At 41.4% G+C, this 24,886-nt stretch overlaps 4 protein-coding genes across 5 annotated transcripts; 2 read left to right on the top strand and 2 right to left on the bottom strand.

Annotated features, from left to right (window-relative positions):
* Positions 1-840: 840 nt before the first annotated feature.
* Positions 841-5,229, top strand: mxd3 (MAX dimerization protein 3). Its single transcript, XM_071526218.1, has 6 exons — positions 841-978; positions 1,680-1,779; positions 1,954-1,983; positions 2,542-2,656; positions 3,177-3,342; positions 3,914-5,229. The coding sequence occupies exons 1-6, from the start codon at positions 909-911 to the stop codon at positions 4,030-4,032; spliced, it is 600 nt and encodes a 199-aa protein (XP_071382319.1). The 5' UTR covers positions 841-908; the 3' UTR covers positions 4,033-5,229.
* Positions 5,230-5,967: 738 nt separating this feature from the next.
* Positions 5,968-10,706, bottom strand: prelid1a (PRELI domain containing 1a). Its single transcript, XM_071526217.1, has 6 exons — positions 10,611-10,706; positions 9,587-9,706; positions 9,149-9,374; positions 8,940-9,053; positions 8,505-8,583; positions 5,968-6,530 (listed from the first exon to the last, which is right to left on the bottom strand). Exons 2-6 carry the CDS (start codon positions 9,676-9,678, stop codon positions 6,409-6,411), a joined length of 633 nt encoding a protein of 210 aa, XP_071382318.1. The 5' UTR covers positions 9,679-9,706; positions 10,611-10,706; the 3' UTR covers positions 5,968-6,408.
* A 1,065-nt stretch (positions 10,707-11,771) lies between these two features.
* On the bottom strand, positions 11,772-16,346 carry npy7r (neuropeptide Y receptor Y7). Its single transcript, XM_071526236.1, has 2 exons — positions 16,296-16,346; positions 11,772-13,561 (listed from the first exon to the last, which is right to left on the bottom strand). Exon 2 carries the CDS (start codon positions 13,522-13,524, stop codon positions 12,394-12,396), a length of 1,131 nt encoding a protein of 376 aa, XP_071382337.1. The 5' UTR covers positions 13,525-13,561; positions 16,296-16,346; the 3' UTR covers positions 11,772-12,393.
* Positions 16,347-19,397: 3,051 nt separating this feature from the next.
* Positions 19,398-24,886, top strand: trim105 (tripartite motif containing 105). 2 transcript variants are annotated; one of them, XM_071526235.1, is made up of 7 exons: positions 19,398-19,483; positions 20,047-20,381; positions 21,488-21,583; positions 22,121-22,354; positions 22,586-22,599; positions 22,757-22,872; positions 23,115-24,886. In XM_071526235.1, the coding sequence occupies exons 2-7, from the start codon at positions 20,094-20,096 to the stop codon at positions 23,672-23,674; spliced, it is 1,308 nt and encodes a 435-aa protein (XP_071382336.1). In that variant the 5' UTR covers positions 19,398-19,483; positions 20,047-20,093; the 3' UTR covers positions 23,675-24,886. The 2 variants fall into 2 exon arrangements, with proteins under 2 accessions (XP_071382336.1, XP_071382335.1); XM_071526234.1 differs by having other exon boundaries at positions 22,754-22,872.

Genomic DNA, 24,886 nt, shown 5'->3' with positions numbered 1-24,886 from the left:
ACTTTTCATACATATACTTTCAATATAGCTACACCTGTGTATGGTTTACAGATGGACAGGTGATGCATCGTTTAATTAATTATTTTTTTGTTGTAGATCAAACAAGAAGTGAAAATGTGCATAAGTAGAATATGTAGGCCAAGTTGATTAAATGTTATAAAATAAAGGCGCGCTGTGGAAGTTTGAAAAGGAGTGGTCGAGGAGGGGGCTTGATGATGACGTCTCTATATGTTGTCTCGCTGCCTTCAAATGCTTTCGGAAATATCGCTATTACGGCCTAAACGCACATGAACGACCCAAAAAAAAGTGGTAAATAGGAGTGGGAAAGCGGATTTTACTTTGACACTCGAGTTGCCAAGAAGTTGCGTTTAAGGGAGAGAGTCTTGTTGATTGTAAAAGTGATGTATTTCTTTATTATACAAATAATTAGCATTGCTGTATGTTTCCATTTTAAAACAGATTTGTCACATTTTTCTGTTTACTAAAACATCAACTGAATACATGCACATTGTCTCTTTATTCTGTGCTGCAGTTGCCGGGTGTTCAACCCCCATGAATCGCAATCTGTAGCACTTTTTGAATTCGCATGGCGATTAAAGTGCTAAAGACTGCGATTCATGGGGGCTGGACAGGCAAGTTAATAATAAGTAATTGTTATAATAAACAAACAGCAGCCAGTGCTTTTGTTACAGGGTCAATTTTGTTGGCATTTCCTCAAATGCACGGCAAATCGTATATAGGACTTATGAGCTCAGAAGTAGGAGCTTCCACGGAGCACCTGAAGGCAGCACCAGTGTTGGGGTTCGTTGAACTGTGGACGTAGCACACATAGCTACTTCAAAGCTCTTGACGCTAGTACTACAGTAGGCTGAGCCGCCCGCGTATCACTCAGTTTTAATAAATTTAAAATGGAAGCGAACATTTGCAACATCCAGGTGCTTCTGCAGGCCGCGGAGTTTCTGGAGAGACGAGAACGAGGTAATTATTACATGACAACTGTCAGTCTACGGGGAGGGAAGTTGGTTAGTGTTAAAACAACAAAATGCACAATGAAGAAAATGTATACATGCATGCAAAAAATATATGAAGAAGTAATAAGGGACAACTGATTCACAAATCATCGAGATCCTAGCTGTAAGGTTGTTAAAGTCGGTCTTCCCAGTCTGACTCAGTGACCTACATATCGCTCTCATCTTTGTACTCAAAGGCGCCAATTCTGCTCCAGTTTGAAAATGTATTGCAGCGGCGCTGAGCGCTGATCGCAATAAATGAAAGTGAGATTGAAGGGGCCGTGTTGCAAGTTTCATCCCGTTTCTACTCTTTGTAGACAGTGTATCTAAGGTGGATGTGTCTGTTTGTGAAGCTATAGCCATCTATTTTGCAAACAGTTACTGTGTGATGGCGCCAAAAGCAGGAAACAAAACGTCAGGCTGGTGATGCTGATGTGTTTTTGTCCACGTCAATTTAGTTTACTTGTTACGAATGCTGTCTTAAAACTTACACTGGTAGATACTAATACACCCTTCATTTTAGTACTCGATGCTGCTAATGTTACTTGTGATGGAAAAACACATTAGAGTTAACATTACTAACATTGAAAATCAAAGCCAGTGCACTGATGTTGGGTATAGCTGTTTAACACAGGTGTGTGTGTGTGTGTGTGTCATCTTTCTCTACAGAGGCAGAACATGGCTATGCTTCACTGCTGCCTCTCAGTCCAGACGACTCCGATAAGAGAAGCAAACAGAGGAGCAAAAAGATATCTGCTGGTGGCAATAGGTGATTGCATTCATAACAGTCTACTGGACAGGAGGGTGTGGCTCTCAAACTTGACATTTAGTTTTCCTCAACTACTACTACTTTATTCACTTTTACCTTACCAAGTCTTATTCCTAAGAAGCAATAATTCTCACGCTTGTTTTTGAAACTAATTAAACTCTTTCTTAATTGAAGGTCAGTTCACAATGAGCTGGAAAAAAACAGGTATGAAATATTTAGTTGCATCAAAAAATCTTTTTAAGTCACTGATTGTAACTCTTGTTAGTTTTGATTGTCATTGCTTTGATTTATTTCCTTTGTAGTTTATATTATTTCTGTTTTCAACAGGACAGATGACTTGCTCTAAAGTGGCATCTGGATCATTTTAGACCTTGATTTTAAAATATAATTGGATTCCTTTTTATTTCTATTAATTTACTTCTCTGCTTTCCTTCTTTCTTGTGTTTTAAGTTTTGTTTTACCTATTTGTAGTCTTGGCACCATTGACAAAAGAGGGCTCTGACCCTCAATGTATTTTCCGAGAACTACATAAAGGTTGATTGAATTAATTTGCATAACTTTCACTACATTTGAGTTAGCTAAAGGTCATAGTTGTCTGTGTTTCATCTCCAGAGACATTTATTATTTTGGTTATAGTTAGGAAAGAAGCTCAGAGTAGTAGTAGTACTAGTTGTTATTAAAGCTCTTATAGGCACAACACCCTTAAATATCCTATTTGCGCTTGCATTGATAGTGCCAATTGCTGCTTGTTGTGTTGTGCAGACGAGCTCAGCTGAGGCACTGCCTGGAGCAGCTCAAGCAGCAAGTTCCCCTGTCATCTGACTCGATGAGGAACACCACCCTCAACCTGCTCAGACGTGCACAGCTTCACATAAAGGTAAACACACCGCACTGTCACACAGACTTTACGTTCAGATTGAACTGCTGGCGGAGAGCATGATGTTGAGTGGATGAAATGAAGTCACACATTGATGGTATGATGGTATTCTGCTTTGACATGCCGTTACTGCTCTGTTGTTGTGCGTTCTCTGGCAGCGCTTGGTGCTTTCCTCAGTAACACTTTACAATGGCCTTATTCCAGTGTATTAACCTATAGAAAGGTATTGCAAGTAGTAGTACATACTATTACTGTGTATGTACTTGATGACAATCTCTCTAATACATAATGTACTTTGAACAGTGTAACACGCCTTTTGAATGACCTCATTAAAATAGTGGTGTTACTGTATGTATTAGGGAGATTTTTGTTTTACCTGCACAGTAACATTGTGTCCACAGGTTAATACACTGGAATAAGGCCACTGTGTTACTCTTTCCTCTTCCTTATCCAGTATCACCTGTGTCTGTAGTACTGGCTGGTGATCATATCTCTCTCCGCCTCTGTTTCCTCGCCTCAGAAGCTGCAGGAGCAGGACGAGCGTGCGGAGCAGCTGAAGGGCCGCCTGCGCTGGGAGCAGAGAGAGCTGCGGGTTCGGCTGGAGCAGCTGCAGAGAGGCACAGAGAGGATGAGGAACGACAGTCTGGGGTCCGCCATGTCCTCCGAGAGGTCTGACTCCGACAGAGGTACGACTCTCCTGTCTCCTTCAGTCGTGATGATTCCAAGCCGCGGCAAAGCATGTTTGAAGCCAGTTATATTGACAGCGGTTTCAGATTCAGGTTTAGTCATAGTGTTAGTTTCTAGTTACATTTTAGTCATTTAGGCTGTTTTGTAGGTTTTGTTTTTATCAGCAAAATCTCTGGACATTTTCGTTAACTCTTTGTCACATCCAAACCAGTCATATTTGTGGACTATTTCTCTTTTGTGATATCTATATTGGCTACAAGTTTAGTTAAGTTTATGACAAAGGTTTTAATGGAAATATTAATTTAAGCTCTCTCTCTCTGAGGCAAAAGCATGAATTCAAGTTGTGACACGTTTTTGCTCATCACCAGGCTGAATCATTGTAGTCTACTTATTTCAACAGAGTTTATGGTGCAGAGCTTTTGTTACTTAGGTAATGTTTGTTGATGTTTCCCTTATTTGTCGCCAAAATTAGCACTGTTTGAAACAAACACTAGAAATTGACACAAATGTATTTTTCTCATACATTTCATTCTGCTATTGGGATTTGACCTGTGGTTCGTTCTATTACAGAGGATGTGGAGGTTGACGTGGAAAGCATCGTGTTTGAGTGTGTGGACTCTGATGGACTGAGCGTGACACACACTGACGTAGACCACTGTTACTCCAGCATGGACAGAGCCTGGTTATGACAGCAGTAAACTCAGCTCATTAACCTAACGAGGAGGAAAGGAAGAGGAGAAAACATTCCAAAAAACGAGGCAGAAAAGAAAATGGAGGACAAGGGAGAATTGAGAGAAATGTTACTGTACAGTTGAACTCTATCTCTGACAGAAGGGGGTAACTTCTCCTTTTGAAATATGTAACAGAAGTCTGACTACAAGCTAAGTGGTGATGTTGGGCCCCAATGAGCTGTGTCCATTTGCACTGAATAGCAGTTAAAATCACTGGGCTGGGATGGACAACACATTACACATATCTATAAATATCTACCAGCATCATCCAGTAGTGGCATTTTATTCCAAAGCCATGAGCTGTGTGCTTGTTATCATGTACAAGCATTCAAATAATTTCACTCTGATTTGTTTTGAAATCTTTCAAGGGCTGTTTTATTCAAATTTTTTAACTTATTTTTCAGTATTATACTGAATTCTGCCTTAAAATGGATTTGGTCTACTACTATATATACAGCTTTTCTTCAGCACTAAGCTCATATTTCAAGTCATAATGTGTAGCATGCACTTATACAGTAACCTGTACTATGTATTAATGATAATTGTCATGTATTTTATTCTTTTTCCTCTGTTGCACAACACATTCACACATTGCACTTGTTTTGTCTCAAAGCGTTGTGGGTATATCAGTCTGAACAGTGAACAGAAATAAACTGGTCATATTTGCACATTTTATATCTGGCAATTAAGCAATTATACCACACACTCATTTGGTGTATTTGTACACAATTTTTTTGTAATTAAGTGCAAGAATATCGATGCTTATACCTGTGTTAAGGACAAATGGTGAAAGAAATGCAGTGACTCCTTGCATGGGTCTAATGATTAATGTTATGTTTTTATTAATTGTTAATATGAACTTGAATGTTTCTATGTCTTGTTCATTATTACAATTATGCACTTCAGTGCATGTGCATTTGTCAATACAATGTCAATTATGCATGCAGCAGATTCACCATTGTCAGGACATGGTCTACTTGTAGTAATTATGCAATTTCTGCTGTATTACAAGTATTTGTATCTTATTACTGTGTATTTAATACTCTGAAGTGCATTTTGCCTTCAAAATTGTATATGCAAGATGCCTTATTACCTTGTCACAGTATGTATGCATTCATCTGTCTCTCCTCCCAGTAATATTATGTAGCATTTTTGTACTAGTGTATGCTTTTGTATGAATAAATACTTTCTATATTTAATACATGTTTCATATTGTATTACAGCACACATTGACACACATTCATTCCAACTGAGATGGTGTAAAAGTGCAAGAGTAGAGTTGAAACAAAAACCTAAGACTAAGGGACAGCTGACCCTTAGTCTTCAAAGAACTCAACAGCATAATGGTTAAGAAAAATTATATTTATTGACAAGCTGATACCATTGCAAAAGTAAGAGCATATCTTTACAAGGATTTTCATTAGATCTGACAAACTGAGAATGGATGTACAAAACAAGGTATCAGTTTTGCCTTTGATACACTTTGAAGCATTTCAAATTTAGGTACAGATGCTGATATCCACTGCAATCAGGTCTTAACAATATCAAGTGCAAAGTGACAGTCCAAACCGCTGAAGTTCGGAGCACTCCTTTTCAAGCGATGACTGCCAATAAAGTGGACCCATCATCACAGCAAAAACTTCAATTTGAAGCAATGAAATATTTTGAATCTGAAAAAATTAAATCATGAGAGGATCAAGTTAAGATTGGGTGAGCTGAACTAACAGAAACATACCGTGATTGTATGCGATTAAAACAAAACATTAACAAATCAACACAAATTTGGATAAATCATAGCTATTCTGTAGTAATGCCAGCTTCTGTGTGAGCAGCTGTTAAGAATAGGTCAAGTAGAGAGGTAAATAACATGAAATACTTTCAGTGTTGTAATGGAACAGTAAATAGCGCGTACTGTAGATGGGCACAGAGGTTGAGCGAAGATCGAGGTTGGTGTCGAGGTTGATGAAGTGCTACTACCATTTTTATGACGCCCAAGAGCTGCGTTCAACCATCCTTTGAACGCTTCCTTTCCTTCTCTTCTTACTCAAGAACTACTTGAGTATCAATACAGGCAGGTAGTGAATGTAGATACTTGACCAGGATGAGGTCGTCTAGTATCAAAAGGTATAATCAGTATAACAGAGGAATAGGAGGCTGGAACAGGCTCTTGAACCCAGCTCAGGCCTTTCATGGTCCACCCACCATCTAAGAGGCGTCTGCCCACGACCAGGATCAGTTTGTCTCACCCCCGATACTAAACTGGACCATGAGAGGGGGTGAAGACAAATCTGTCCCGGTGTCAGTGGCAACGGAACCATTGATTTCTGTAACACCTCACACATACTGTTTCTTCTGGGCATGTGAGGCGAGGTCTTTGGCTTTCTCCTTAGCTGCCAGCGCCGTCTCCCTCGCCCGCTCTGTAGCCGTTTCCGCCAACGTTCTGGATGGAGTTTCGCCTGCAGGAGTGATCACATGTTGTAGTTAATACTGGTTCAGTCTTGGAAAGGTGCAATTATCCACTTGAGTAGAAGCACTACTGTCCCTTCATAGTTTTGAATTATGTTATAAACAACGCGCTTTAATGATGATATCAGTATAATTTGTGTTGATTCTCAGCTTTTACAATCGGAGTAATTTACTAAAGGAGATTCACCAAGTACTGATCCAAGTACTACTTAATTAACCGTCATTCATGTCGCCTAGTACTGGCCTATTATAAAACAATCACAGGAAGAAGTGAATCACTTGTGTTGATTTATTCATTTGATCAAATTGTTCACTAACCACTGTAGAACAATCCTCAATCAAATGAAATGAGAATAATAAAACTGAAAATTGGCTAGAGCACATACTGTAGCTTGCTGAATGTGAGTGGAACAAACGGCAGCATTTTCACGTCAGTCGGCTTCGCCTTCCAGTGTCAAGCCATTTAAAACCTTTTGAGAAACGTGTGCTGCAAAGTTTTTTTTGATGTTTTGAAGTTTTTCTCACTTCTGGTATTACTCTGGCTGTCTTTGGCTGGCTTGGTCAGCTGCTTCACCTCTCCTCCACTCTCAACATGCCAGAAAAACTTTAAGTTGGCACAGCTGGCAGCTTCACTCAGCTCCAGGAATTGCCACCCTGCAGGCATTTTTCCACCAGTCGGAAAATATTTTAATGTGCCAAATCTTATGCCAATAAAGTAACATTATCAGGATGGATTAATTTGCTGTTCTAAGTTTGAGTATCAGCACCACTCCTGATATTGGTACACTTCTAAAAAAGGATACCTATAGTTACCATATGGAGTTATTGGTATTTTAGGTCATTATAAAGTTATTTAATTGTGTCAAAAAGCTTGCTTCAAATGAGAACAAAAATCAAAGTGATTTCTCATTGTTTATGGGAATTTGTACCGGGGAAATCAACTGAGCATCCTCTAAATAGTTTAGAAAAGCAGAACTCGTGTACAAATATCACAGAGAAAATGATTTACTCCATTGCATTGTGACATATGCTTTCATTCAATGGAGAAAGGTATCAAAATGTAGTTTTTTTTTAGCATTTTAGGACTGATATAAAACATAAAACATTTTCAGTTACTGTGCCGTCGTGCCAACGGCTCAGAAGAATTTCTTTGCAGCAAGTCAGCAGCCAGTAAACGGGCCAAACATGACAAAATTCAGTGGCATTTGTTTCACAAATAACGTGAGCCCTTTTTCAGGCCTAGAGAATGCATAATTTTGAGAACTTGTCCATGGAATACATTGGAGTTGAACTAATTTGGTGAGCGCAGATTCCTTGTTTATGCCTGAGGCATAAAATGTACAAAAACAATGGTTTGAGCAATTCCTTTGTTTGAGTCATTTTCAAATACTCACTACATTTGCAAATTATGGAGTTCCTGGCAATAAAGATCTAAAATAAATGACAGATGCCCACATTCAGATTGTCTTCTTCAATGCAAATCATAAAATTTAGCTGGCGACTGAATACGTGATAATTACTGTCTTATGTGGTGATGAATGAAATGAGCAAACACAATTTCTAAGTGAACTACCAATATTCCAAGAATGGTCTCATTAGCATAAAGTGGAAATATCTGATCTTTCTAATAAGAGCTTCTATGATTAGGACTTTGGACAATATATAACGTGAACATACAAAACAAGTGAATATTTAAAATTGTTAAAAACATAGTTTTGCATATTTTGTACACAAGGTTTAGGCAAAATCAGTTTCCATCTAAACTTTGTTAAAATGTTACTGAACCAAACTGTGAGCTGAGTTTATTGCCCAAACACATTTGTAGGGTATGTTGGTGTAGTTATCTCAGAGGATTTATTACATTTATAGCTGCATCATAACTGAATAACCCATCGCTATGGTGATAAGGGACTATATCAAATACAGCTGGATGAGGAACAATCATTAACTAAATGGCAATGTACCTTGCATTCTGGCCAGGACAAATTCAAAGCCTTTCATCGTCTTTGTAACACTGGTCTTGAACCTTGCGAGGCCGAATTCCTGAAAAAGTGAGGACACAGGTGAAGTCAATCATGACAGGCAAACCTCTTAGACGGAGAATAATGTGTTGATGACACAACTCACATCATTACTCATTCACTGTCTTATGCCAAAGCTTTTGACCCAGCAGTCACAGTTTACAGCAGCTAGGGACGTCTCTGATTCCTGGTCATAAATCATTCAGCAACACAAGTTCTGGCAAACTATTTCAACTGCTCAGCTGTTGCGTCTTTACATTGTGTATTCTGTTACTAATTACAGCATGAAACATAGGTGGGCGAGTCTCCCTCCTGGAAGCCCCACACCTCTTTTCCTAGGATGTTATGTAGTCTAGTGCTCCCCTTTGGTCCACTGACCTGAATAGCTCTGGAGAGCCCATAGACGTTGGAGGAGATCCAAGCCTCTCTTTTTATCTCTGTCCAGCTGCCATTCTCGGGGTTAATGTGGTACTCGCACCGCTCCTCTACAGACTGGGGCAGAGAGGGGAAACAAAACAAAAGCAACATGAAGCACAGTTCATATTTTGTGTGTTGGTGAATGCATATGGAAGCAGGCGTCGTGGTACCATGAGGCGAGCGTGGCTGATGTTCCACGTGAGTGTGGTCATGGTCCTGGTCTGAGGGTCCACGATCGAATCCTCGATGATGTACGCCTTGCTGGCCATGTGCTTCGGGAGGTACCGCTCCATCCATCGAGGCGCCCGGCTAGTTTTGGTCAACAGACGTCTGGAAACGAGGCAGTTGGCTGGAGTAACCTCTCGGAAAATGATGTCCTCGGTCAAAACATGGTTACTGGGGAGAAGAGAGGATGTCGCTTTCAAAAAAAGGCAAACTTTTCTGTGTACTGTCTGTGTCACTTGTTAGGTGGTGTAAGAGATAGTCTGTTTATATAACTGTTTACACACAATCCCAACTATTTATAGCAGTTTGGTTAAAGAAGATTAAGCAAAGATCGGAGGTGAAAGTGTATCCTATCCACAAATATCTACTCTCATTACTCTTACCTGTAAGGGTTGGGATATCGTTGCCAAAATGCAACACACACTTGGTCCCAGGAGCTTTTCAGTAAACCTGCACAGCAGAAATACTTCACCATTGTTCCCTCCGTTTACTTTGGCAAGACCCTGTGGAGATTAAGTGGGGCGTGTTAGCTCACTGTAGCTAGATGTAGCTTGATGTATGCAACCCTAGCTCTCAAATGATAAAGCAAGAGGACATCAGTGACCCCGTGCATATTGGTGAGGGCAATTATGGTAAAGGCATCAAATCTAGGCTGTGACCCACAACAGTGTGAAGGATTGGAAAACAGACTTCTAGGGTTTTGGGGCTCAGTCAGTCTGGGCAAGCGAAGCCCATCTGTATAGGGAGCAACAGAGTTCAGTTCAGTCTGTAAAGTGGACGCCGATCGATATCGGAGTTCACTCAACGAAAAGAGCAAACATGGGTACTTCGAAATGCACAAATTATACAAATAAATCCTGGGTTTTATGAAGGGGACTTGTGACTCATTACTGATTCCCGAAGAAGGCCTTACATCAGTGAGAAAAATGAGCGGTGCCAAGTTTGAACATTGAGATATGCACTAAAACATAGATTGAAGATACGCCAATTCAAATTTCTTCAAACGACAGCTGTCAATTAACTAACCTAAGTAAAAAAGTTAAGGCGCAAAACCTTTCGACTAAATTATCTACCTAACGTGCTACCAATCCTGGCATGGCAGGATTAACCGCAGGCTAACTGGCTAACATTATAACCAATGACCAATGAATAAACGGTGATTAACATTAGAGTCACTTCTGCTTCCAGCCGGTCTAAACTTGCGTTGAAACGTTGTCGGTCACGTCCGCAGTCCCGCAGGCTGCCCAAAGTACTATACAGCTACGTTAGCATCCCCGCTAGCATTAGCTTAACCTAGCACGTTATCGGGGAAGCAAAAGCCGTGAATGAATTACATAACTTGACACAATTCCATTGACCGATATTCACTGAGCAAGTTTATTTAAGTAAGTAGAGACAGATAGTTACCTGTATGGCGACACCATTCAAAACACAAGTGTTCGCATTTTCTAGTCCTGCTAGGAAAAATGTAGACGAGCAGCTACATGTCAGAATGATTTGGGCCAAAAGGAAGGTCAAGAATCAACGACATATCCGGTTGGGACGTACAGCAAATGCAAAGCCCGCTTTGAACACTAGAGGGCAGCAGGCGACCGTGCAAAAACGTCACGTAGTATTAAAGCGTTTCTAGTATCGGACTCGTCGTTTTTGTCACCTCTTCTCGCGTCTCATATTGCTCAAACTATAGAAATTAATGGAGAGTGGCACCTCTGAGGCTCCTCGAGAGGTGTACCACTCAAGAAACACTCACTGAAACACAGCAGAGTTAAATATAACTTGAGCACAAAATGGGAACGCATTATAATGGGTACCCTCTTTTTTTACAATTATCCCCGTTCTGCACTAGAGGACAGACAATTAATCAATTCTGCAATAAATCAGGTCTTTTTAAAAACATCTTATGGTCTCTGCACAAAGTTTTGCAGTGTGGGTCTAAAGCCTAATGTGACCCCCTGTATGTGCTTTCCTTTAACTCCTCTAGTATTCCCAGTCTTGTATTGTTATATAGTCTATTCTATTGTTCTAAATTAAAAAAAAAAAAAAGCCTAATGCGTGTATTGGGGGTCCTTGGTCTGATAAAAGGGTTAGAGCTTATGCAATGACTCCTCCCAAAAACTTAACCATAAAGGGATAGATGATTACATAGTTTTAAACTTGTAAAACAACACAGGCTGAAGTCAATAAATCAGTAATGCAGGATCTGGAGGTTCAGGCCTACGTACTAACCCGAAAGGCTTTTTATCTCCAGTAAATGAATCACAGTTTGAAGCCCACAATGTTTTCCTCTACCGTTCACTCTAAAAGATGGTTTATTAGATGTTACTCTGACCCGCTGTTTCAAAGTATTTTTTTTGTTCAAGATGCAGATTCACAAGTTTATGCTTCGAACTTTAACCATTAGTTCACTGTGTTGTAAAGATTTACTTTCTTTCTATTTTTGTCTTCCCACCACAAGCCATTTGCTGTCTTTCTTTTACCAGGTTTATGCATATATAGGTCTGTGTTATTCAAAAGACCACCAACAAAGGACACAAACTACTGAGTGCAATGAACATAGAATTGTATGTAATGACTGCTTCAATATGAACGCTTTTTACATGTTCTCAAAGCAAGTGACTCCTGCCTACATTCTGCGATAATGACATCAAGGGCGCTTTGCTCTCACTTCAAACACGACTGTTAACCTGCTAGAACATTGTAATTAATTCTAAATGCAACATTGCCATTTTAGTGAAAATTATCCCATTGTTTTTGACAACCAACAAATAGAAAAGCCAGTGTGAAAATGAAACTTGTTCTCATAGTCACAATAAATAACTTCTTCCCTTCAGTAGTTATGAACACATTTACAGCCTCAGAAGTGCAATGACCCCAAAGCTCATTGGGCATCACTTACCAACAAGAGTTCTGCATTTACAAGAAACACATTATATATATTTTTTTAGTGAGTTACTTAATACCCTAGTAAAAATCTTAAACACATATTTGAATCAATTCAACACATGTATTTGCACAAGTACCATTCACAAAGGAAAGAAGAGCCTTACATAAAGCATTTCACATGCAAAGCTTTGAGCCTTCTCCACTGACATAAAACGTACTCACGATCAGACCATTCAAGTCAAAAGGCTGCTTTTAAACCACATGCCAGAGGTCTGTGTAATATTTCAAAGAATCTAAAAATTTAATCTCATACAGCAGTGGGAGGATGTCCACCATTGCGACCATTCAAAGTGAGCCCCCTTAGGGACCGAGTCCTGAAGGAGCCCTCAGGATGGAAAGTATCTGGCTTATCCTCACAACGGAAGACCATGAGGAAGCCGTTCCTGTAGTTCTTATTCATCCACCCATACAGGAGAGGGTTGGTAAAAGTGGAGCACATGGCCACAATGTGGAACACAGTGTATATCAGCTTGTACTCTTTAAACCGGAGCACCAGGTCCAGGTCACTGGCCAGCTGAAACACATGGAAGGGCAGCCAGCAGGTAGCGAACACCACCACCACCAGGGCCAGCATCTTGGTGGTCTTCTTGCGGCGGCTGACGCTGTCGTTGCGGCTGGACGGGCTGACGTGGTTCTTCAGCTTGACCCAGATGCAGATGTAAGCATAACTGATGACGGCTAAAGGAATGATGAACTGTAGGAGAAGCATGGAGAGGCTGTAGATGACTCCGTCCCTGCTGGTCCCGTGTGGCCACTTCTCGGAGCAGACGGCGATGCGCAGGTTGATGGAAGGGATCTCTTCATAGCGGTACTCCCTGAAGATGGCCAGCGGTCCGGCCAGCACAGCGGACAGAGTCCAGGTGAGGGCCATGATGAGGAAGCTGGAGCGCCAGGTGAGGCGCTGGCCTAGGTGGAAGACGATGCAGCGGTAACGCTCCAGGGCGATGACAGTCATGGTCAGGATGGACACGTGCACGCTCAGGGCCTGGGCGAAGGGCACCATGTGGCACAGCACCGCCCCGAACTTCCACTCGTCCAGCAGAGTGTAAACCAGAGTGAAGGGCAAGCACAGAGTGTCCACCAGAAGGTCTGCCAGGGCCAGGTTCGCTATGAAGAAGTTGGTCACCGTTCGCATGTTCCTGTAGCGGATGATCATGTAGATGACCAGAGAGTTCCCCAGCAGCCCGAGGAGGATGATGAAGGAGTAGGCGGTGATCAGGGTGATCTGGACCCCGAGGTGCTTGGTGATGTCAGTGTGGAAACCAGGCGTGTGGAAACCCGTGCTGTCGTTGCCGAAAATCCCCTGATGCCACTGGGAGGCATCTGCTTCACTAGCCCCACCTTCTCCTGTGCTGTTGGACGGGTCTGTGGGGCTCATTGTATCTGTAGATGCCGGGTCGAGGCTGTGTCAACACCTGAGGAGAAACACCACATAGAAATAGGATCCTCTTTTGAGACCGACCACACAGAATATTATACCCAACAAAGTAAGAGAAGAAAATAACAAAGCAGTTAGCGTGAAAAACACTTTAGCTCCAATTTATTTACTGAAAGGAAGAATTCCACCTCTGGCCCTTTTTCTCTTTCTTTCCATTGTGCTATGCCCAGTGTCTTTCAGTGAAATGTACTGTACATATGGGCATTCCTATCCCAGCGTGTTTAGATAGACACACTGAAGTTATTAGCGGTGTATTTAATGGAAACATGACATTTATTTTCAGGGTCTTTTGTCTCTTCAACACAGAACGAACTGCAAGAGCTTAACTAAATCCAAATTTTAATGAAATCTGACAAAAGTGAAATGATTTGCTATTACTAGTTCATTAGCCTATTCTATTCATATCGCATGAAAAGGGTAGCCTGTGTTGTAAATGTCACGCTGTTATAATAGGCATCCAGTATTTAAACTTGTAAGTAATGAAATAGTGCAATTTAAAAGATAAGAGAATTCTCTGATGCACAGCCTAATTATTAGAACAATCGCCCAAGATTGGATTGAACAAGTGGATGCAGCATTTGAGCTGGAAAAGTTAAAGAGGCATCGCAGGAACAGATGAGAATCAATAGAAAATCAGCTCTGTTTGTACACATTTTTGTTCTCAACCCCCTACCCAAAAAACAGATTACTCTAGCACTTAAACTGTTAATGTAGAACATTGCATTGTCCATGCCCTTAGTATATCTACCAGCTTGGTTGCGGCATGCTGGTTATCAAAGGAACATGAACACCTGTGCCATTATAAAGGCTAAGGGAAAATGAGGGAGGAAGCTATGTGATCAGGATGAGTCAGCCAACTCCAAACTATGTAGTTCAGAGTCAGCGGCCGTTCACACACTGAGCCTGCATCTCACAAAGGGAATATTAAGTGGTCACCCTAATTTGTGACAGAAAGTCCAACCCTGGCCCCGCTGTTACACAACTGTATTCCAGTGAAAGGTATTCTCCCTCTTCAGCGTACTCTCCTGTCAGTCCATTATCGTGTCACTCCTATCAATCTACCTGTGACAGCCTGCTGAATATGGAGAGGACGACTTCTCTTGGCATGTTTAAAGACAAACTACTGACTGTTAAATGACTGCTAAACCTCTGAATAATTAATAAGTAGATAAAATGATAATTACAGTAAGTGATTTTAGACTCAGCCAAGAGCCTTCTTTTGTTTATTCAGTGTTAAAAATTGAGAATATTGGGTGGTACCTTTCTTTAGTGTTTATAGGCCTGGATCAATTTTGCACATTTTCTGTGGCTGACACTCGATTTCTTTGGGGAACTATTGAGGCTAAGAGGACACCATTTAGAGAGAGGTCATCTCCTTGGCGATAGACACTCTTTGGGTCCTTTGGGGGATCCTGTATTTCGACAGACCACTAGAAAGACTGAGAGTGTGGGTTTAGTGAACCAGTTTAGTGAGTTCATTGCCTTTCCATGAACCTAGTTTAATCTTATTTAACATATATAGGCTATTTTATGTACTTTTGTTGCGTTGCTTGTCATATTTGCACTATCTGGGACAATGATAGTATTGTCCTCTCAGCAGTGGATTTTAAGCAGCAAGGAGGTTTAGGCAGCACTGTGTGTGTGTGTGTGTGTGTGTGTGTGTGTGTGTGTGTGTGTGTGTGTGTGTGTGCAAGAATCCAGTTGTAAACGGTGTGTGTGTGTGTGTGTGTGTGTGTATGTGTGTGATGGATCTGTTTGCTGGTGTGTATTTTAGATTACATTTAGATTAGTGAGATTAAAACCATTCTATTTCAAGTAGCCCTTGGATTGCCACATTTTACACTGCTGCACACCTCAAGGACCCATATAGGATACACATACAGGATACACAACATAGCAGGTGTGGGCCTGAGGGAGAGGGAATCAAGAATACAGCAGATACACAGTGAGTCATGAAATGACTTGCAGAATAACTGAATCTAGGGACCACAGATTGTGGTCAAAACAACTACAGTGCTGCACCGCCAGTCAACCCCAAGCACGCACAGCCTACCTGTACCCTCTGCCACAGGAGCAGAAATCCACACAGGAGCAGACAGGGGGAATGTATCAGGCAGGCTGCAGGTGGCATACGTACTTTGTACTGACATAAACATCACTAATTTGTCATAGGACCCATTTCTGATCGGCGATGCTAATGACTTTGAGGCAAGCTTGTGCCACTGAGGAATGTGTTACGTTGGACAATTAATCCTACACCTGCTAGAGCAAAAAACAAGAATATAACCGGATTCTTGTGAACTATAAGCACTGCCACCAATTTATGATGAGATACACTGTTCCTAATTAAATGGGCAGCCTACTGGTGCTTCGCCGTGCGTAATTTCTTGCCGTTTGTTTAACTTACTCAAAGGCTAGTGCGCATTCAATTATTTCCAAGTGAGCTCTCAAAGCCTATGCAACCGACAAGACAGGTGTAAATCGCCCCAACACAAATAGTACGCTATGGTACGTAATTTGGACACTTGTTCACCCTGTATCCAAATTACGCACGTAGCTGATAGTTTCAGCAACTACACATCACATTGTCGCACAAGAACAGAGAAATTATCTAACCACTCAGTGGCAGAATTTTGACACTAAACTGGCTTCGTAAGCTAAACATTCGTTTTAAGTCTACATGTACGCTATCCACATATTCATGGACTCACCTTTCCCCCTATATCTCCTTTTGCAAACGAGTCTTCACTTGAGAGTGGTGTGAAACAAGGGGGGAAAATCCCGAAGCTCCTCCCAAACTGAAGCGCGCATCTTGTGGTTGGACTGTGCGCTCCTGAGGCAGGTCTCACAGGCTTCGGTGCTGAGCGTCCAAATCGATGCAAGGCTGTGCAGAGCTTTCTAATCTAAAAGTTTGGCATCTATGTGAATAATTTCCACCGCATTACACAGTAAATAGGAAATATCTGGATCATTTAATATTGTTTAACGCACCAACTTCCCCCTACTTCCTTTAGTTTATTCCACTCTGCAGTTTTATTTCCATCCTCATACAGGTTATCCATTGCATCACATGCATTCTCATTCAGCTATACTTTGCAACTTTGAATGAACTTTGGATCATTACGGGGTGTAAAGTCGATCCTGACATAAAAGAATATCATTGGATTCAAGTGCGCTGGCTGTCAAATCATCGTCACAGGTGATTTAATTTCTGCTGTCAAATGTAGATATTAAATTCATATTATAAAACCATTTCATATTGTTGTGCAGCAAGGCTATGATGAACCTTATTTGAGAAAAGATTGCAATGAAACCTCTGTCAAAGTCAGTTGAAGTAGAAAAAAGACACCAATATTTTCTTAAAAGCTCATCTTTGTCAGCTCTCAAGAATTCCTAAAATAGATTAAAAGATCAGAAGTTCTTAGTGAATATATTTGCTTCAGAGCTATCTACAATGAGCTAGAGGATGAAAAAAGCATCTAATTAAATTGTATTACATTTGATTAAGCTTTGGTCAGGAATTTGAATACTACACTTTAGTATTCTGACCATGTCATTTGCCCAAATGATTCCCACTCCCAAGGGGGTTTTGGATAAATGAGGTTATACTGCAGTGGGCTTGGAGCAATTTCCCTCCCTTTATTTAATGAAATGAACGCGAGATTTGCCAAAAGATAGTCAGATATGTTTCCAGGCTGGTGATTTTCAGTGTTGAAAAAGCAGCCGAGTAGCCACATTGCAGTATTTGAAACTTCCATAAATGTCAAAATTTTGTCTTGAGATTTTGAACATCTTAAGCAGCCTCAATATATCTAGAAGAACTTTTTCACTAATAAAAAGTTCCATTGCAATAAATGAGATGTAGGAGGTTTTATAAGGAAAAAAAAAAAAAAAAAAGAAAATCTTGAAAAAAAAAAAATACAGTTTTCATAGACTTTCAGGCCCCAAAGGTCTGTATACTTCACATTTGATATATTCAACCCTGTACAATGTGTAGCCAATACACCTACTGCAGAAATGCGGCGTTGTGTCAGCAGGGAAAACCTTGAAACATGCTGTCAATTGACAATAAGCAAGAAGGGAGTTCAGAGCCACCGCGGAACCTTTTCCTCGCACTATCACAAGATCGAGGGCATTTTGTGCGTTGTCGAGCGAAGGAACAGGAGATCACGTCTCCCTGGAGCCCCATTCAAGCACTTTCAGCTTAAATTGCTATTCCCTCACAGTCGAGCGGTTGCCTGTCACTGTCCCAGCCTAGATTTTTTTTTTGTTCTAGGAATCAATCACTGCACTGTATCCTTGAATCCTCTTAGTGACATTTTAGCCTACTTGATGACGCGATAATTGGTGCTGTGATTGACTCGGCAACAGAGATTACCCTTATTGATTGGGGCAGACTGCCTCTCCACCTCAATTTATGCTTTCAATGATGAGAGATCCCCCGGCCTGCGCCTCCCAGGTCATGCTGCAGTCAAGGTTGGCGGTCGCAGCCTCTCTCAGCCTGACTTATCACACACATTACAAATACGACCGGATTTCTCTCCTTGGGACAAGACTGTCTGTTCCTGACAGGGCTGTGAAAAGTGGTGAGCGGGGTTTAGAGTGGGGTGGGAAGGAGCACTTAAGCCACAGTTTCAGTTAAGTCACTGTTTTTTAAAAAATAAGTCTATGTAACACCACTCATCTACCTGTGTGTGCCCACTTTTGTACCAGTCTACATGTACCCAATTAGTAAGACATCCTCCATATGGTTGGGGATCCTGCATTCATGGTCCACGGCTCTCCATCTGATCGCTGTTTCTCTGCAGCTCCTCTGAGAGCAGCGGTGTCACTGATCTGAGCTGACAATGATCAGAGACCATGGCGTCCTCGTGTCGCAAAGCTGCAAAACCCACCATGCATAAACTGAGGTCGTTCTCTCTCTGTCTCTTTTTCTCTCTCTCCCTGTGTGTGTGTGTGTGTGTGTGTGTGTGTGTGTGTGTGTGTGTGTGTGTGCGTGTGATGTGTGTAAGAGAGAGAGAGAGAGAGAGAGAGAGAGAGAGAGAGAGAGAGAGAGAGAGAGAGAGGAAAAAGACAGACAAAAAGAAAAATCCCATTTGCGCCTTTCATTCTTTACTTTCATTGTTGGAGCGTTATATTCCTCTCAGAGGTTAAACTTGACAGGTGGAGGCTGTAAAGTCCAGTGCAGTTGACAGCACTTAAATATATTGATTTCAAGGAAAGGACAATCTGTGAAGTTGGGAGATTGGATTACCTAGGTAAACATTAGTGTGGGATACTCCAATTATCTCTCCTGGCATGTACTTTTCTTTTTCTCTAAGGCTGTCTGGTCAATGGGTCTAGGAGTGTAAAACTGACAAGTAAACACTGTACAACAATAATGTGGGCCTGTGATATTTCTAAAAGAGAAGGCTGATCCTGGATCTCTGATCAAGTTATACGACCATTATGTCCCTTTCCCACATATGGTAAGAGACCAACAGATTTCAGATAAGCCTCCCTATTGAACCCTACATTTATCATGTGCCATGTAAGAGTGGCAAGACATAATAAATGAAATGAAAAAGGATTCATCATAATCAAGAACGGCACATAGGTCGGGGCTACAAATATATAATAGTAAAAGTCTTTTTACTATATTTTTCCCATTACAATTTCTTTCGAATAATAAAATGAGTAGCGTGGAGGAGAAAAAGAAAGTAATTGCATTACTGACGTCCCACTGTTTGCTTTGTAACATATGGACCAATCAAATGTGGTTTTGTAGGCGGGGCATGCGCAGTACACGGTGTTCCTTGTGTTCCCAAGCCCAGCAGCAGCCGAGGGATCTGAAACTAAGAGCAGATGGAGAGACTTTGAAGTAGCGTTATTTGGACACATTTCTCCGTCAACAGACAACGTAAGTTCACCAACGTGTTAAAAGTTGATTGTAGACGCTATTTCACTTATTTTTTTAAAAATAGGTTGGGTTTGTTATCGCTTTAACAGCTTGTTTACTTGCTGTACTACGTAGCTACGCTAGCAGGCTTGCTTCAAGCAGTAAACCAACAATCTGGTCAAACGTTCCCTTTTTACAAAGAAAATCACTAGCAAGCTAACATCCCGTGATCTATCACTTGACACCGCCCCGCCTCAAGCTGATTAAAGTTTACCCTTGCAGTAGTCAATAGTTTCGGATTATTCTAGGTATCAACCAGTAAGCTAAAAGTTGATTAGTTTCGACTTGCTGTGAGTGTTTTAGACTTCAAGAGGGAGGTGCATATCCCACTCTTTTGGACCTAGAGATAGGTAGCTAATGAATAACCTAATCTTACATGTTGAATAGCAGGAAGTTGTTGTCGTTTAGTTGAGTGTGAAGTCTATCAGTCAGCTATTACAGCTGACTGAACAATCCCCTCTGCCACTAGGTAAACAGTCACCAGAAAGGGAATGCTTATCTCTGCCCCCTCTGTCTACTTTCAGGCTTTTGCTTTCACATTGGTAAACTTCGGAAAAGAATTCCCTTCACCATGGCTGCTGCTGCTCCTGCTGCTGCATCTAACAAGGGCAGCCTTCGAGAGGACCTGACATGTGCCATATGCTGTGACCTGTTTCGGGAGCCTGTGATGCTGGCCTGTATGCACCACTTCTGCAAATCCTGCATCTCCAGGTACTGGAGGGGGGTCCAGGGGCCTGTGACTTGCCCGCAGTGCCGCAAGGAGTTCAGCACCAAACAGTTCCAGACCAACTACCTGGTGACAGCCATGGTGGAGAAGGTTAGGGTCACCAGCTCCGACAGTTATGTCAAGAATCTGGAGGTCAGTTCACTTACCCTCCTCCTCAGCTACAGTGTTTGTTTTATTGGTGTGCCTAGGGCTGGGCGATATGGTTGAAATCAATATCACGATTATCATAAGGATTTTTCTCGATATCAATATATATCACGATATGGTTCATGTATGCAAAATCCTGTTAAATAATCAAATTAATCTTCATCTCATTGAACCGAATGGTAATGTTAGGTGTGATGTCAAACAAAACAGAAATATTCAAATAATATTCCTACCATACCTCATTTTATGAGAGTTTTCAAGTAAAATTTGCTTGTCATCATTAATTTAGACAGCAGAAATATGTGTCACGATATTAAAATATCTTCATATCGTCCGATATGATTCCACTGAAAGACGAGGGGCGCCCTGGTGGCTCACCGAGTAGGGCGCGTACCATTTGGCTCAGGCCTTCCCGCAGCGACCCGGGTTCGAATCCGACCTGTGGTCCTTTGCTGCATGTCCTCCCCTTGCTCTCTCTCCCATACCTTCCTGTCTCTCTCACTATATCTCTCAAATAAAGCATAAAATGCCAAAAATAAATCTTAAAAAAAAAAAAAAAAGACGATAAACGATAATATTGAATTATCGCCCAGCCCTAGGTGTGCCTATCCATAAAGTCAGATTTGATTTTAGCTTCTAATAATGATCACACTGTTTACCTCCCTTGTCTTTAGTTGTGGTCTTGTGTTACTAAGTGAACTTTGGTAACCTTTCCAAAATAGCCACATGTTCCAAAGTAAATGTTTCAAGTTAAAAATGACTGGCATGTGACCAGATGTATTGATGTATTAAAAGTAAATACAATTGTTCTCTTTGTTGCAGTCCAGAACTGTTTGTTCCACTGTTTGAACAGTTTCACAGTAGTTGTACTTGAAACATATATCTCATTTGAGTTGCTCGGACCAAAGTTCACCCTCCGCGCCCTTTTTATATTACTTTGCATGAGAGGATATATGACTTATCCACAGCAAGGACACAATTACAAGGCATGCTTGCAGTCTTTTCTGGATTCCTTGTTGTTTTCCGGAAAATCTCTTCCTACGCTATTTCTGTTCTGCTCACAGTGATTTGATTTGCATATTGCTCACCAGAAACAACTGAAGGATACTTTGGACAGTCATCGCCTTAAGAGGGAGGACTTCATCAACATTATTCGCAGAGACAAAGAGAAGATGGATGCTATAAAGGTAAACTCCTCTGGTGATCCCAAGGGATGGCAGCACTTAACAGATAAGAATGTCCCTCTTAATGGGTGTTTGCAATATGTCTGTGTGCATATTGGGTGGTGTTTGCAGATGTAGTGACACTGCGCGCTTTGATATGTGTAAAACATAATGTTCTCGCGCTTGGGTGCATAAATGCCTTTCTGCACTGACACTGGGTTGTATCAGCTATTAATAACTCCTTCCCAAGTTATTCCATGAAGTCCTTACCAGAAACTTAGTAGCTACTAGCTAGTTTTTGGTAGAGAGTTGCTTAATTTGTTCATGGCAGATCATAACTTGTTTTGACATCAAGAGTTCACAATGGTGAAAAGCCAGTCAATGATCAAAGATAAACATTTTTCTTCATGGTTACCACTGTCATGAGTTTGCTTACTGGAACAAGCCACTTGGCATCATCAACACAATCCTTAATTTTGTACTCCTATTGTTTGTAGTTCTGTGTAGTATCATTTACACCTATCCTGTACCTGTGACAACAATCGACTCTCCCTGCCTCAGAGAGTTGGAGCAGAGCTGCAGGCTCGTGTCCAAGGGGAGTTCAGAGCTTTGCAGCAGTTGCTGCAGGATGAGGAGGCCTGTGTGCTGGAGCAGCTGAGGAGGGAGCAGGAGGAGGCGCTGGAGCAGCTCCAGCGCCACCTGGAGGCCAGCAGTGAGGCAGTGAGGGAGCTGGAGCAGAACATGAGAGTCCTCCAGCAGGCCAGCGCTACCACTGATAACAATGTACTGGCTGAGGTGAGTTGTAGATTCTCCCAATGGTGAGTCTTAGCTCTAAAATAAGTTTGGATGGCAATTCAAGTTTGTCAGAATTGTTTTTTCTGCTTCCAAGTCATGGTCATTTATAGTCAAATGTCAAGCTTAGAATATGTTGGTCACATCTGAAATTAAAATACAAATCTTCAGTGTCATCTAATTTGACTTTTCCAACAATTTGATATGATTTATTTTTCATTTCCCTCTCTCTAGCTCCCACAGCTAAGGTAAGCATTCATTTTAGTGTCATGATTAATTGACTCCTTTGGGCATTTTTGAACCTGTCACATTTGATTTATATTTCCATTTATGTCCAGGTGGTGTCATGTCTGCCGAGAATAAATGACCCCTGTGTAACTAAATGGGTGTTTACTTTTTCAGCAGACCATGTGTACAAGTGGATACGGCACCGGAGCTGGATATAAACGCTTTCAGCAACAAATACATGGCCCCATTACAGTACATCACATGGAGAAAGATGTTCAAGTCTTTGAAGCCAGGTAATTTCCCCTCACATGTGCTCCATTACAAGATACAAGAAGGCCTGAGCTGAAAGCCTGTACTGCCTAGACAATGGGAGGAATTAATGAAGTAATTACTAGAATATTACGTACAGGATGTAGAAGTTGTGTTGATGTGTGAGAATGACAAGACAATGATCATTTCAATTTAAAATGTGACGTGTCGTTGAATTTTAGCGCAGGAATTAACGTCACTCTTGATGTATTGTTTCACCCCAAAGGTCCTTCCCCATTAATTTTTGATGTCGACACAGCGCACCCAAACGTTTACGTCTCCCGGGACAAAACCACGGCAGTCGAGTGTGACGGCATTGTCCCGTACAAGCCCCACCCCAAGCGCTTCCTCCAGTGTGTCAACATTCTGGCCGCCCAGGGCTTCCAGTCAGGCCGACACTACTGGGAAGTCGGGGTTGGCTCCAAACCCAAGTGGGACCTGGGCGTGGCGTCCGAGGGAGTGGACAGGCACGCCCGGATCAAGCTGAGCCCCGAAAGCGGCTACTGGACACTGCGGCTGCGCAACGGGGACGAGTACTCGGCCGGCACCCAGCCGTGGACCAGGCTGCAGCTTAGCTCTCCCCCCCAGAGGGTCGGTGTTTTCCTGGACTGTGAGGAGAGGAGGGTTTCCTTCTACAACGCCGATGATATGAGTCTGCTGTACTCGTTTGCCAGTGGGCCCAGGGGCAAGGTCTTCCCCTTCTTCAGCCCCTGTATTAGTGGCAACAGTCAGAGACCCCAGCCAATCCAGCTCCTCCACCACCCTCCGGTGGCTTTGTCTGGCTAATAGGGCGCAGTCAATAAAAGCTTTCAAGCATGTAAGAGCTGCTGTCCATTTACTTTTTGACCAAAGACTTTAATCACCAAGCCATTAAAAGGACAATTCTGCTGTTTTTGACGTTAGGGTTTTATATCATTCTAGCCTTGATAAGAGTTTAAAAATTCACACTGTTGCTTGGCATGTTATTCTATTAAGATATTCGGTTTCCATGTTTTTACTGATTGGTCATTGCCACACACTTTTCTATCTGAAATTAATCATGAGCACAAGCTATGAAAATTATCATATTCCATGAAATGCTATGTTTAGCTTAGTGGTGTCGTATTCTGAAAAATATAATGCTCCATTGTGCTGTGATACAGTGTCCTGAAGTGGCTCATATGCAGAATTTGCATTATGGCACAATGCAATAGAGCCCTTTTATAGAAAAGCATAAAAAAAACAGTATGTTCAACCAACTTGGTGCTCTTGTGGGTTTTGGATGTATTAAGTTGCGTTTCCAGGCACACTGGAATAACAGTCTTCTACCAAATATCTCAATAATAGATCTAGATAATAGACCTTTTCAAATAACAGCCTGAGGTATTAATTCTCAGAGCGACCTTGGGTTCACTTGTAAAATGGGTGCAATTCTTAAAACTAAAATGAAAATACAGTGTGAAGCCTCTTTATTGCACCTTTCTGAGTTTAATCATAATGAAACAATCACGCCTTCTGTACACATTGTCATGAGATGTTATGTAAGAATAAATGCTGCAACAAGTGTAATGCAGTGTGTGTATGATAGTCTGAAGTGATGCTATTTTGTCTTCATTTTGTATGAATGTGCATTCTGATTTAAAGTGTAACACAGATATAACTTTATAGCACCTTATGATTTTTTTGGCTGACTGTTGTGCCTTCATGTGTACAGTGATCGATCAACAATTCCTCTTTGTCATGACTGTTTTGATTTCTATATAAATGTGAATGAATTCACAAATGTTAGATAGTTGTACCAAGGATTTGTTCTTCTCTGCTTAAAATCTAACACTGATTGTACATTGCACATGGACTATCAGTTTCATCATTGTCATAGACTTTAATACTAAAATATGATTCTTTGCAGGATTTTATCTATGCAATAAATTTTCCATTGCTGCTGTTGTAAGAGATTTTGTGCTTGGAGTATGATATTCAATAGTGAGATTTAGAAATTACCTGTAATTTCATGATAAA

This window comes from Centroberyx affinis, unplaced genomic scaffold (assembly GCF_046629955.1).
Source record: "Centroberyx affinis isolate AG114_WGS23_722 - 3 ecotype Tasmania unplaced genomic scaffold, CSIRO-AGI_Caff_v1 ptg001395l_1, whole genome shotgun sequence".
In the NCBI taxonomy this organism is placed as follows: domain Eukaryota; kingdom Metazoa; phylum Chordata; class Actinopteri; order Beryciformes; family Berycidae; genus Centroberyx; species Centroberyx affinis.
Note: the sequence above shows the minus strand (reverse complement) of the source record. Positions and strands in the feature narration are given on the sequence as shown.

What these genes read in the sequence shown, in the direction of transcription:
- mxd3 (XM_071526218.1), top strand. Translation starts at nt 909, where the DNA reads ATGGAAGCGAACATTTGCAACATCCAGGTGCTTCTGCAGGCCGCGGAG. An exon ending in AATGAGCTGGAAAAAAACAG is followed by an intron (nt 1,984 to 2,541) that starts GTATGAAATATT and finishes TGTGTTGTGCAG; the next exon opens with ACGAGCTCAGCTGAGGCACT. An exon ending in GAGGTCTGACTCCGACAGAG is followed by an intron (nt 3,343 to 3,913) that starts GTACGACTCTCC and finishes GTTCTATTACAG; the next exon opens with AGGATGTGGAGGTTGACGTG.
- prelid1a (XM_071526217.1), bottom strand. Translation starts at nt 9,678, where the DNA reads ATGGTGAAGTATTTCTGCTGTGCAGGTTTACTGAAAAGCTCCTGGGAC. An exon ending in CGATATCCCAACCCTTACAG is followed by an intron (nt 9,375 to 9,586) that starts GTAAGAGTAATG and finishes TCTTCTCCCCAG; the next exon opens with TAACCATGTTTTGACCGAGG. An exon ending in GGCTCTCCAGAGCTATTCAG is followed by an intron (nt 8,584 to 8,939) that starts GTCAGTGGACCA and finishes TCACTTTTTCAG; the next exon opens with GAATTCGGCCTCGCAAGGTT.
- trim105 (XM_071526234.1), top strand. Translation starts at nt 20,094, where the DNA reads ATGGCTGCTGCTGCTCCTGCTGCTGCATCTAACAAGGGCAGCCTTCGA. An exon ending in GTTATGTCAAGAATCTGGAG is followed by an intron (nt 20,382 to 21,487) that starts GTCAGTTCACTT and finishes ATTGCTCACCAG; the next exon opens with AAACAACTGAAGGATACTTT. An exon ending in GTTCAAGTCTTTGAAGCCAG is followed by an intron (nt 22,873 to 23,114) that starts GTAATTTCCCCT and finishes TTCACCCCAAAG; the next exon opens with GTCCTTCCCCATTAATTTTT.
- npy7r (XM_071526236.1), bottom strand. Translation starts at nt 13,524, where the DNA reads ATGAGCCCCACAGACCCGTCCAACAGCACAGGAGAAGGTGGGGCTAGT.